The following is a 13483-nucleotide window of genomic DNA, read 5'->3' on the forward strand; positions in this document are numbered from 1 at the left end:
CCGGTTCACCGGTTTTTCCTGAGTTTGACCGAGTCACGCTGGTTCAGTCCGGTTTGATTACATGACCGATCCGTTTATCAACTCGAACCGGTCACCCCACCGGTTCCTAGTCGGACCGGTTCAACCGGCCGGTCCGGTTTTCAAAACTATGGTTGTATCCCCTCTTTTGTTCACATTATTTTATCCTCTTAATTTTTTATATTCTAACTAGTTACAAACCCGTGCTTCGCACGGGTTGAAGAACATATTTTGTAAAAAAAGTTGTTTCAAAGAAAAAATGAGCAAATTAAGGAATATTGCACAAATATTAGAAATATTTATCAAAGCTTTACCGGGTCTTGATTCATAAAAAGAGCATATATTTTGTTCACGAGATTGAGAAAACAACATAATAATTAAGATTAAACTAATTGGAACCGATGAAGGAACCAATAATGTGCAAATTACGATTACATTCGCATGACACAAAATGAACCAAAGAAACAACATTTCCAAGTTAAGATAGTTTTGAATTAGAGTTAAGGGTAAGTCTAAAGTATTATACATTCAGGTACCATACAAGCTAGAGTATAGGAGTTCATGAAGAACAAAATGAGTAGTAGTCAAGTAGGAAAATAAAAGTATCTCTAAATTGACAATGATGAAATGAATACTCATTACCATATTCGTAAACTCTTTCTAAAATGGCATATATTAGTGAATATATACTCTTAGACATGTATCAATAAATCTAGCAAATACACCGTTAAATTAACAAATTTGTTTGACACATTAAGGCCACATTAAAATAAAGGCCTTTACGAAAGAAGTTAAAGTTGTTTGGTTTATTTGATTTTTTAATTTTAAAACTATTTTTAAGTTAAATGCTGTGTGGTAAAATATTGTACAAACTGTTAATTTTTTTATAATTACTAGTACTTTCTACATATTTTATAAAGAAATATATACATGGACCAATTTTTAATCGACCCCTAATTGTAAAGATGAAAAAAGTCAAAAATAGATTTGTTCACATGCCAGACCTGAATCCAGGTCAATGTGTGTCATTCTTACGTGGACTAACTTGATGAACCATGCTGTAACTGAAATTCGACACCTTATTTATCTAGTCGTATAAAGCTTGACAATGACACGCACAACAAATAAAGTTTTTGAGCAGAGAAAACCAAATAAAGTTTTGTTTACTTTTTAAAATATTGAAGTTTCATAAAGATATCAATTAGATTATAAGATTTTACCGGGATGGAAAAAGGTTTTTCAGGAAGAAGAAAAGAAAAAAAGAGAATTTTTTCTATCTTTCCACATTGTATTTCTGTCTTTTCTTAAACAAGAATTGAGAAGTACCAATATTTAAAAGAAACATGCATGCAAAGAAGTTAAGGGAATATTCCTTTCTTATTCAACCAAAAAAAGTGAAAATTCACTAAAAAAAATAACATTATTTTTCCGTTGGCCGGTACTTTCAAGATCTATTTAGGTGGCAGCCAGAATCAAAGAATTTTTAATGATTTTTTTTTTGGCAAATTAGATTCGTGAGGCTCATTAAAGTGATGACAAGTCTCAAAACTCAAATAGCATTAAATAATGTCTACAAATTATTTTTCAACAAAATTCTCACATTTTGATAATAAAAAAAAAAAAAAACAAAATTCTCACATTGACTACAAAAGTTGGACTCAAACATTATAGAATCAAACATTTTATGGTCCAAAATAAGTTCTCTCTTCTAAGCGCGCATTAGCTTACACATGAGGCACAATTTATAAATTGAAGACTTAATTTATAGAATTTTCTTTTAATATTCTATAGCATTTTGCTTCAATGATTCGTTTCAAGTGTTTGAAGGTTAAATATCTCAACTGATTTAGACTAAGAATTAAGGAGTACGAGGATATAGATTTAAATTTTGGTGAAGAAGGAAGTATGATTTAATAACTAATTATTAAAGGTGATCGTTTAAAAAAAGTCACTTAAAATCTTCAAATGAATGTGGGGATGATAAGAAAATTTGAGAAAGGTGAGAGAGTTGAAATAAAAAGATGAACGAAAATGTCTAAATTTTATAAAATATATTTATAATAAAAAAAATAAACACATTATCCATTTTAAAATGGAAAATGCAATAAAAACTGGCGCAATAAACCATAATATCCATTTTAAAGGAATCAATTTTGGGTTTTATGCACTATTAATAAACGATTTCTATGTCTTCGTGAACTTAATTCAGTTTGTATGGATAATGCATAAAATATGTAAGGTTCAGAGTTTAAACCCGACACCACAAAAAAAAAAAAAAAACGATTTCTATAACGATACTTCATACTTTTACAACTCATACATATCTGCTCCAAATCTAATGTAAAAAAAAAAAAAAAAAAAAAAAAAGACACCTTATCATAATGATAATATGATACCTTATTATGCAATCAAACATTAAAAATGATACCGTAACTTATTTAATTTATTTATATTGCTGACTTTGTAGCAGCAAGTTTCTCAAATTTCACTACAAATGTAATATTTGTGTATGTACTATCCTTATTAGTACATTCATAAAGGTTCTCCAAATTTTCAAACTTATTTCAATCTAATAATGAGTACCTGTGAGATCCAATTCATGTCCACTTTTCTCATTGGAAAACAAAATTCAATTATGGAAATTAGATGCTTCAACAAGAAAAAGATAGTACATTATTTATTTTTTGAGTCCACAATGAAATTATGAATTCACCTACTACTTGCAATATCGACACTTCAAATAGATTGCATGTTTGATGTCTAAAACCGAGGTATGTGATTATTTTTCAATTTAATCAAATGAAAAACATTCACTACTATGTAGCATCGACATTCAAACAAAATGTGTTTAGCGTCTAAGATCAATACGACAATGATATATATGATTATTACTTTTAATTTATTCATTTATAAAATTTTCATTGGTATCAGAGTTGTTTGTGTCAGTGTCGTATTGGATGCCCTAGATTCTACCCTCCACTATAGCAAAAGGTTATCCCACATGGAAAAGGGACCCACAAACCACGGTGAGATGTCTGTGTCTTCCTATGTTTTCTTTTGCATGGTAGTAGCCAGCAATGGAGTGAACAGATTCATTCCATTTTTCTCTCTCTTCTCTGAAAAATTCTCTTCTTTGTCTTCAAATCTTATATCTTTCAATCATTCTCTGAAATCCAAGTTCTCAATGTGCACACTCTGGTACCCACCAAATTTCCCTACTTTTTCTTGCTTCACTGTGATTTTTGCTTTTTGGGTATATTCTTTCTTCTTTCTATAAAAAACTATTTTTGGGTTTGATCCAAATTCTTTTTTAATAAATAAAGTTTTTCCTATATTCTTTAATTGATTTTTGATGTTGGGTTATCTTTCTTTTTCTTGAAAGTTTCCTTTTTTAATGTTAAATTTCATTCCTTTATCTGCATCTATGGAGACACTCACTGTGCCTCACATTGGGTTTAAACAGTTATTTTTTTTGTTTTTACTACCTAATTTGAATGTTTTGAAGTTTTGAGTTTGGTTTACTTCAACAACTTCTGGTAGTGTTTGACGTTGTAATGATTTTACTGACATTGTTTTCTTCAACATGTTCTTTAGATGCATTTTGTATCTGCTTGTAATTTCATTTGAAAATTGATAGTGACTTTTCATATAATGACCCTTTTCATCTCAATTAATTTTTTTAGACTTGATGTTAGTTCCTTTATAATGTGTTGCTAAAAGAATATAGTTTTTGTGTATATGAAGAAAAAAAGACACTTATGAAGTTATGACCTGAATTATTCTTGTAGCAATTGTTACTAGGCTTGTAATGTTATGTCTAGTAGTTGTACATTGTTCATTTAGTGTATGTATGGTTCTACTTCTGTATAACTGATTTTGACATGTTTGGATGTATTTCAGTATAATTGATTGTTTCCTGAATTGATTCTAACTTGTAGCTAGGATCTGTAGTTTTTCACTCGAGGCGTAATTTTTTCACTCAAATGTATTTGTCAACTCGCTTTTAGACGTATGTATCTAAACATACACCACTTTACATTTAACTCACTTTTAACTAAAATCAATTTTAGTTCCACTTTTGGAGGAGGCAAAATTGATTTTGACATGTTTGAATGTTCTCAAGTAGAATTGATTTTGCCTCCGGTATTGATTTTAACTAATATACATTTGATCTTGAATAAATATGCAGATAGAAATCAAGGTCTAGGATTTGCTTAAAGGGAAAAGGCAAAAAAGGTAATTTAGATTTGGGAAAATGGGAGCTTCAAGCTCTAAAATGGAGGAGGATAAGGCGCTGCAACTGTGCCGGGAAAGGAAGAAATTTGTTAGGCAAGCGCTTGATGGCCGTTGCTCACTAGCAGCTGCACATATTTCATATGTTCAGTCACTGAGAATTGTAGGAACAGCTCTTAGTAAATTCACAGAACCTGAACCTCACTCTGAGTCTTCCTTATATACTAATGCAACACCAGAAGCACTTGCTTTAACTGATAAGGCAATGTCACAGTCTTCGCCGTCCATGTCACAACAAATCGATGCAGGGGAAACACACAGCTTCTATACAACTCCGTCTCCTCCTAGTTCTAGTAAGTTCCATGCTAATCATATGAAATTTGGTAGTTTTTCTTCTAAAAAAGTCGAAGAAAAACCACCTGTACCTGTTATAGCGACGGTAACGTCATCAGGCATCGCACAAAATGGAAGTAGAATGTCCGAAACAGAAGCATTTGAAGACTCTTCTGTTCCTGATGGAACTCCACAATGGGATTTCTTCGGTCTTTTTAATCCTGTTGATCATCAATTTTCTTTTCAAGAACCGAAGGGCATGCCTCATCATATAGGGAATGCTGAGGAGGGAGGAATTCCTGACTTGGAAGATGATGAAGAGAAGGCTTCTTCTTGTGGAAGTGAAGGCTCGCGGGATTCTGAGGATGAATTTGACGAAGAGCCTACTGCAGAAACTCTAGTCCAGAGATTTGAAAATCTAAATAGAGCTAATAACCATGTTCAAGAAAATGTTTTGCCTGTGAAAGGGGATTCAGTTTCTGAAGTTGAATTGGTAAGCGAGAAGGGAAACTTTCCTAATTCATCTCCATCAAAGAAATTGCCTATGGCAGCTTTGCTTCCACCCGAAGCAAATAAATCAACCGAGAAAGAGAATCATAGTGAAAATAAAGTCACTCCTAAGAATTTCTTTTCAAGCATGAAGGATATTGAAGTTCTCTTTAATAGAGCTTCGGATTCTGGCAAAGAGGTTCCAAGGATGCTTGAAGCCAATAAATTTCACTTTCGACCGATATTTCAAGGAAAAAAAGGTAACATTTCTTGCTCTCTTTTTTCTAGATGTCTTTTTTTATTTTGTAAATGCTTTAAAGTATTAACCAGAGCATTCTTAATTGTAACAGACGGTTCTTTGGCATCCTTTATTTGTAAGGCATGTTTCTCATGTGGGGAAGACCCAAGTCAAGTTCCAGAAGGTAATTTTTTAGTCTTGTGAACTAAAGGATTCAAGTAGTAGAGGTAATTTGTAATAGAAAAATATCATTCGAGCTTAAAGAAACCTTTTTAAAACACGACCACTAGACCTGCAATGTTGTAGAGATGGTGATGTTACGTTACATGTGTGGCCACACAAGACAAAATAAGATTAGAAATGAAGTCATAAGGGAGAAACAAGGTAGCTCTCATAGTAGGAAAACATGACAGAATCTCCACTTAGGTGGTTGAGGCATGTTTGAAGAACGCTTGTTGAACAGTAAAGAGGGTAAAGAAGACGGAGGATAGTCAAATAGTTAGAGGAAGAGAAAGGTCAAAGAAAACGATGGGTCAAATCATTAGAAGAGGTCTAGAACTAAATGGCCTGTATCTAGATATATTTCATTAAAAAAAAGATTAATCTTGGAAAAGGCTTTGACTGTTGTTATAGGAATCATGCAAATCCTATAGAATCTGGCTACTTAAATGTTGGGATGTATAAGATGTAATTGATTTTTCTTTTATCCTTTTTCAGTTATTTTAGAACTAGTGTTAAGTTCCTCTCTATTATTATTATTATTATTTTGGTAATTTAGATACTCATTCCTGTTTTTGGAATTCAGTAACTAATTTTTTTTCTTCTTTTTTACAACTTCCTAGAGCCTGCTCAAAACTCAGTTAAGTACTTAACTTGGCATAGGACAGCATCATCTCGATCCTCCTCCTCTAAAAACCCTTTAGATGCAAACTCAAGAGAAAATGTAGAGGATCTCACCAATAATCTCTTTGATAATTCGTGTATGAACGCTGGAAGCCATGCATCAACCTTGGACAGGCTACATGCTTGGGAAAGGAAGCTCTATGATGAAGTGAAGGTACCATCTATTTCTTATCAACAGACATATTGACCTTTACGTATTTTGTGTTACATATTTTTTTTATTTTGATAGTAGTATGTTGAAGAAAAATTATTTTGGATTTTGGACCCTTAAGTTGAACATTCTGCTCAAAATAAGGGCATGTTTAGATTGGCTTACTTGAACTTATCTACTATTATAAGTACTTGTGTGACTGTTTGGGAGAGCTTATGGAAACAACTTATGACATGTCCATAAGCTCTCCAGGATAGCTTATGAAAACAGCATATAGTATATATGAAAATAATTTGACTTTATTTTATCTTTTGTTAGAGATATAGCTTATACATAACATAAGCACTTATATGATAAGCGTTTATTCTAAAAGTGCTTAAGTTTTTCATCCAAACAAGCCTTAGTATTTTAAATACATAGCTACATGTCATAGAACATGGAAATTTCTTTGTCTGTTTGCTAATATCAATGTCCATTTATGTGAATCATAGGCTAGTGAGATTGTCAGAAAGGAATATGACGCGAAGTGTAAAATCTTGAGGAACCTGGAATCAAAAGCAGAAAAGACCTCCACTGTTGATAAAACTCGTGCTGCAGTCAAGGATCTGCACTCAAGAATCAGAGTTGCGATTCACAGGATAGACTCTATATCAAAGAGGATTGAGGAGTTGCGAGACAAAGAGCTTCAGCCACAACTTGAGGAATTGATCGAAGGGTATGACTAATAAGTTTTGCTTATTTTACCGAGTATATTTTTCATGCTGACATATTTTGTCTTAATAATAATACATTTTAAATAACTCAGAGTGGGATAAAAGGTGCATCTTGAAAGCTAATCTGGAAAATCTATAAGAAGAAAGTTTATACATGAAACATAAAATTGGAGTCTGCTAAAACAGTTGAATTATCAAATTGTGTTGTTTTGGTTTGTGAAGCCATTCTACATGGTACATCATGCTCCAGTGACTGAAGTATGCTCTTGTTTCAAATTCTTCACCTCTTTTTTATAGAACAAAATGCAAGGATCGCCTTCCAAACTATGGGTTATGAATTATGTGTAGAAAGCTCCCTGGTGCATTAAAATTCACCATAATGACTCCTTGAACTCGTAAAATCATGCATATTAGTTCTCTACTACAGGAGTTTTTCTTCGCATTTAAACTTACATATTTTTCTTCCTGAAGTGTTTATGCCTAAAAAACTGTGGCTAATGACCATAGTATTTAAACACAAGTTGTAATCTGTAAACTCTTAACTTGAATAATAGAAATGTACTGACTGCAGCTGCTCTGCAGTTAAAGACGTAGGCACAATTGGCTGAACAACGTGATCAAATGTCGAGTGCCCTTTGTTTGCATTTTTTCTATCGGCTTTTCTTTCGAACCGCGATCGTTCGTTGTTCTGACAAATAGGGAGTTACCTTATATTTCAATGTAATTGACATTTTTCCAAGTTAATGTGTTGAATTTACTTAAGTAATTGATTATACACGAATGTTGACTTTCTATTTTTGTGTCTTGCTAATGCTTGCTAACAATCTTTGAATGCTAGATTAATGAATTTGGATCGATAAGCTACTTGTGTTTTCTTAGTCATTAAGATGTATGTTTCATATACTTATAAATTTACCTGCGTCGACTAATATGAACTTCTTACTTTTGTAATTCATCTTTTTCTGTTATGCTTTGATGCAGGTTAAATCGAATGTGGGAAGTGATGCATGAATGCCACAAACTTCAGTTTCAGATCATGTCGGCATCATATAACAACAGCCATGCTAGAATCACCATGCATTCCGAATTACGCAGGCAGATTACTGCCTATCTTGAAAATGAACTCCAGTTTCTATCATCAAGCTTCACCAAGTGGATTGAAGCTCAGAAGTCCTATCTGCAGGCTATTAATGGCTGGATTCACAAATGTGTTCCTCTTCAACAAAAGTCAGTCAAGAGAAAAAGGAGGCCACAATCTGAACTTCTTATACAATATGGTCCTCCAATATACGCCACATGTGATGTCTGGTTGAAAAAGCTCGGGACATTACCTGTCAAGGATGTTGTTGATTCTATTAAGAGTTTAGCAGCTGATACTGCGCGGTTCTTACCATATCAAGACAAGAACCAGGGAAAAGAACCTCATTCTCATATTGGCGGTGAATCAGCAGATGGTTTATTAAGAGATGACATATCGGAAGACTGGATTTCAGGTTTTGATCGGTTTCGAGCAAACTTGATTCGATTTCTTGGTCAATTAAATAGTTTGTCTGGTTCTTCTGTCAAAATGTACAGAGAACTTAGACAAGCCATTCAGGAAGCTAAGAACAATTATCACCGGCTCAATTCTCAGTCTCAGAATGGTCATTTGAATTATCAGTCTTATCATGGTCACCACCATAATTCTGAATCTCAAGATGAGCAATCACAGTCACAATCTCAAGTTGTTTAGTTTAAAAAATAAACATCCAAAAAATACGACAAGAATTGCATGAAAAGTTGCGGTGTTGCAAAATTATACCTTCCGTGTTGAGCATATAATAGTCCAATGGATGATGCATTTGTACAAGAGAGGATATGATGAAGCCATTCCTTTTTTGGTTTTCCATACTTACTAGTTTAGTCCTTTTTGAGAATAGAAGAGAGCTGATAAATATCTATGTAAGAGCTGATAGATTTCTATGTAAGAACTTGTATAATACCATATTTTTGTAAGCAAATCAAAATGTTTGTGGAAGGAATTTTTTTTTTCTTTCCTTGATTTTCTTTGCTCATGTCAATTTTTTTCATTTATTTTGTGTATATGATTAAATGTTCATATTTGATTTAAATTTAAGAAGGGAACACTCGAATGAGATTATTTTTGTTTTTTGATACCAGGACCACTCATTTTTATGAACTCAACATGTAAATCTCCCCATCAATGATGGCATAAGAGAGTGAAAATATTTCACGTTGACAACCGTTATTACATATTCAATGTCACATCAATATTGCCACGGTTCTAAAATCTACACAAAATAGTTGTATTCAAAACATGACACGATGACTAAAGTGTATCGATTGTTTTTTCTAACGGGAAAAGTTGTGTTTTTGTTCTTGGAGATTATCTTTTTTTTTTTGAGAGAGATTCTCAAAGATTAATTTAAGATCCGTTAAACTTGGCTCTACAGTAGAGACAGGGCAAATTGTGGTCATCAAGGTAAGAAATTACTACATGCAGATGCAGAGATAAGATAAGTGGTGATTCCTTGATTACATCAAAGTATCACTACTTATTTGGCTCTACATAAAGTAATTTCTTCTTCATATAATCAAATGTTAAAATGTGAAAAAGAATGAATCGTGTATTTTGTATATTTGTGTATTTAATGGGAGCTAGCTAATTGAAAATTCCCAAAAGTACCGTTTTCCCTTCAATCAACATAACACCGTTTTGCACTTCCTCCTCGCTTCAAATATTGTTGTCAGAAGAATTGTTTAGGTAACTCTTTCACTATACTAGTCTTCAGGTATGTTTGGCTTAATTTTCTGAAATCACATTCATCTAAAATATTTGTTTCTATAGAGCAAAATAATAAAATCAATTGATTTTTTATTTCAAAAGTAAGTTTTGTACCCATTTTCTTAAAAATAGTTTAGATATTCTAATTGAAAAAAACTAACACCCACTAAAAAATGTAACAGATAATCTTATAAAAAAAACAAATAATTTAAATTCTATTTATTATTATTATTATTATTATTATTATTATTATTATTATTATTATTATTCTATTTAAATTTGTATTTATTATTATTCTATTTGAGAAGCGTGACATTGCAACTAAATTAAGGCACCATTCATAGTATTGATTTAATTCCCTTCAATTCATTACTTACCTTGGCTATACATACACTTGGCTTTACTTTACGTAAAGTAATTTCTTATTTTGGCAACCACAACTTGCATTGGCTTAACATCAAGATCTACATAAAGTAATGATGATGCTAAACATTGGGTGTTTTGGTAGCATGATCTTCTTGTCCCTTATCATGAAGAAAGAACTGACCTTGTGTTGTAACAATACCGAAAACAACAAGATCAGACGCTGCTATGTGATACTGATAGGCATCAATATGATTCAATGTGTGCTGCTTCTATGTTGCAGCTACCTTCTCATCCAAACTCTTTACCCTCTACTTAACAGCACTGTTGGCACCAACCTCTCTTATGATGCCTTTTCACTCTATCTGTTGTTTATTCTATGCCTTGGCATTTATGTATTTCAATTTCGTATAGTAATCGATTGATTATAAATAAAGTTGTTCGTTTTGATCTTATTCAAATGTATGGTATTCTAAAGTAGTTGTTTTTATAATATGTATGTACGTATGTAAGTATGTATCTTCTTATTGTTCGTTGTAGATGGAGAAGAGTCTTCTCGATGAAGAAATCAATTCATATTACAAAACTAAAACTAAACTTCTATTATATTGCTCTAGAATTGCCCTAAACTTCAAACTCTTGAAATTTTCTTCTTTTTTTGGTTCAACAAAATCTTTCTCTAAAAAGTATCTCCAAAACTGCCGGATTTTAAACATAGTTCCATCAAACTTTTTGATAGAGTCTGAAACTAAAATACAAACCATAACAAATTGTTTAAATCTCTGTAAGTTGATGTTTTGGTGCTCTTTAAATTGGGATTTAATTATATTAAAAAGCATACAACCTAGTGATTATGATATTGTTTGATGGGCTCCGTAGGATTTTATGTTTTGTTAGAAACTTATAAATGACATATTGCTTCAATTGCTACTTGTGAGCAAAAGATGGCTTGAGCTTTCATCATTGATCAAACATGTCATTAAGAGTTATCTAGAGAGCGTATTTGGACATTAAGAGTCGTTAAGAGACATCTAGAGAACTTATTTGGACATGACACAAGTATATACAAAAAATATTCAATCTCTTCAATCCGGTACCTCAATTTTTTTTACCACTAAACGAATATATAAGTTCACCACGCTTGAGAAGTTGAAAGCCAAAATTGATCACAAAAACTATGCTGTGATGAAGAATGTCAACAGATCTTTTGGGAGCATTTTGATCAGGTGAGCCATCATATTTGAGCAGCCTACCAACCATATCATTTTGAGTATGCCTTAAGTTCTCTAGATATAAGATGTCGTTATTTACGGATAATATAATGTCATCGTTGATGTATATCCAAATACCCGCCAACTCCTTTTGCAATAGAAAAAATTAATATCTAAACTATCTTTTTGAAACATTAATCTATTATTTGTTGCTTTTAAAAAATTTAAATTGTGGTTATTAGTTTAATTTAATTTTTTTATTGTTGATATTTCTTATGTTTCAAGTATAATCCATAGTTGTTGCACTGATTTGTAATTTTTTTTCTTTATTCTATGTTAAACTTTGCATTAATTAGACATGTTAGGAATGTTACTTATAATATGGAAAATGATTGATATTACGAATACTAATCAAACGATCTAACAAATTAATTTGATTCGTTGAATTATATTTCCGACCACTCTGTGTTTTCCGCCCACTCAAGATTTTTTATTTTATCTATCTCTTTTTTAAGATGAATTCTTGTGTTTCTTGCAGATGTGCTATTCGTAATCATTAGTACTGTATTTGTTTTTCTTTTTTTTACAATTTTACGTAATTTAGATCAAGGGAAACCGATTCGGTATAAACCACAGTTATTTAGATAGGATTGAGTTCTTTAAAGTTGTTTAAATCAAATCAAACTTCATGTAATTTTAATCTTTAAATCGGTTATTATTTTTATCTCAAACCCAGTCCAAAAAGAGCATTTTACTAAATAAGCCATGAGTCTCAGTGAAGAAGAACGAGGGAAGGATGATGGACCTAGCATATCATCTTTAGTGGAGTTCTTCAAACCAACTTCATTTATCATCTACACACGTAATTGATTTATTTGAATAAATGCTCTTTGAACGTGACAAAGTAAACTTTGTCTTGGAGCATATTTAATTGCAACAAGAAAGAGAATCTAAGCCAAGCTATATCTACAATTTGGTCGTGAGTGGATGTTCAAGATTAGTGACATTACATGCATTTTTTTTTGTCTCTTTAATTATTATTGTGAGACAAATTATTTTATTTTTTTTGACAAAAGTGAGACACATTTTTATGACATTATTTTTAGGTGACGAATATAGGAGTAATTGGGAATGTATTCTTTTACATGAAATTCTAAAAAAAAAAAAAATATATGTGCAACAATCTCCACCGTAAATCTCAATCTCTCATTTTCTTTATATTTTTTGAGGGAAAAATCTCACCAATGTCCATAGGAATAACCAGTGGCGGATCTTAATAGAGACCCATGGGTGCCATGGCATCCCTTGGGTTTTCAATATATACCATATTAGGCATATTATTTTAGTAAGTTTACAGTTGGCGCAGTGGTAAGCTAGTCTTACAGTCCCCCCCCAGTGGTCGCGAGTTCGACACTCTTTTTACAGTTGGCGCAGTGGCAAGAGCCAACCCTTTTTTACATTTTTCTCTCGTATTTACATTTTTTATTAAAAAAAACTGCTAGCAAGGATTCGAACCCGCACCCACTTGGTAATTTCAAACAATTTAAACCACTACTGCAGATGATTATTTTTATCTATTTCTTGAAACGGATTTACATATATTTCATGGTAGTTTGGCATCCCCAACAAATTTACTCAAGATCCGCCACTGGGAATAATTCATGCGAATCTCACTGTCAACCTACCATTAACTATCAAGCAATCACCCTTTACATGCTTCAAATATAAAATATAATATATATGCCAACTATACATGTAACAGAATTCACACATCAAACTCATAATTTCTTCCTTCTTCACACACCATGAAAATAACTATTTTGGCTCTTCTATTCTTATTCTTCAATACCATTATTTCGTTATATATGGCCTTTCATTGGTCTCAAGCCCTGTTTGTCTGTGAACAAGAACAATGTGGTACCGTGGTCCATAAATTCACAATTCGCGGATGTGGCCTGCAAACAGAAAACCAATATCTTTAGACATTGTGTTTTTGTTCGCGGGCCACAACCTGTGAATTGTTCGTATGAACCATTATTTTATGAA

General features: G+C 32.3%; 1 protein-coding gene across 4 annotated transcripts; it reads left to right on the forward strand.

Annotated features, from left to right (window-relative positions):
- The first annotated feature begins 3048 nt into the window (after positions 1–3048).
- On the forward strand, positions 3049–9114 carry LOC11425729 (protein ROLLING AND ERECT LEAF 2). 4 transcript variants are annotated; one of them, XM_024785253.2, is made up of 6 exons: positions 3049–3271; positions 4208–5333; positions 5424–5495; positions 6154–6368; positions 6857–7080; positions 8060–9114. In XM_024785253.2, the coding sequence occupies exons 2-6, from the start codon at positions 4274–4276 to the stop codon at positions 8808–8810; spliced, it is 2322 nt and encodes a 773-aa protein (XP_024641021.2). In that variant the 5' UTR covers positions 3049–3271; positions 4208–4273; the 3' UTR covers positions 8811–9114. The 4 variants fall into 4 exon arrangements, with proteins under 4 accessions (XP_024641021.2, XP_003617082.3, XP_024641020.2 ...); XM_003617034.4 differs by having other exon boundaries at positions 3049–3216; XM_024785252.2 differs by lacking the exon at positions 3049–3271 and adding an exon at positions 3417–3554.
- Positions 9115–13483: the final 4369 nt, after the last annotated feature.

This window comes from Medicago truncatula, chromosome 5 (assembly GCF_003473485.1).
Source record: "Medicago truncatula cultivar Jemalong A17 chromosome 5, MtrunA17r5.0-ANR, whole genome shotgun sequence".
NCBI lineage: Eukaryota > Viridiplantae > Streptophyta > Magnoliopsida > Fabales > Fabaceae > Medicago > Medicago truncatula.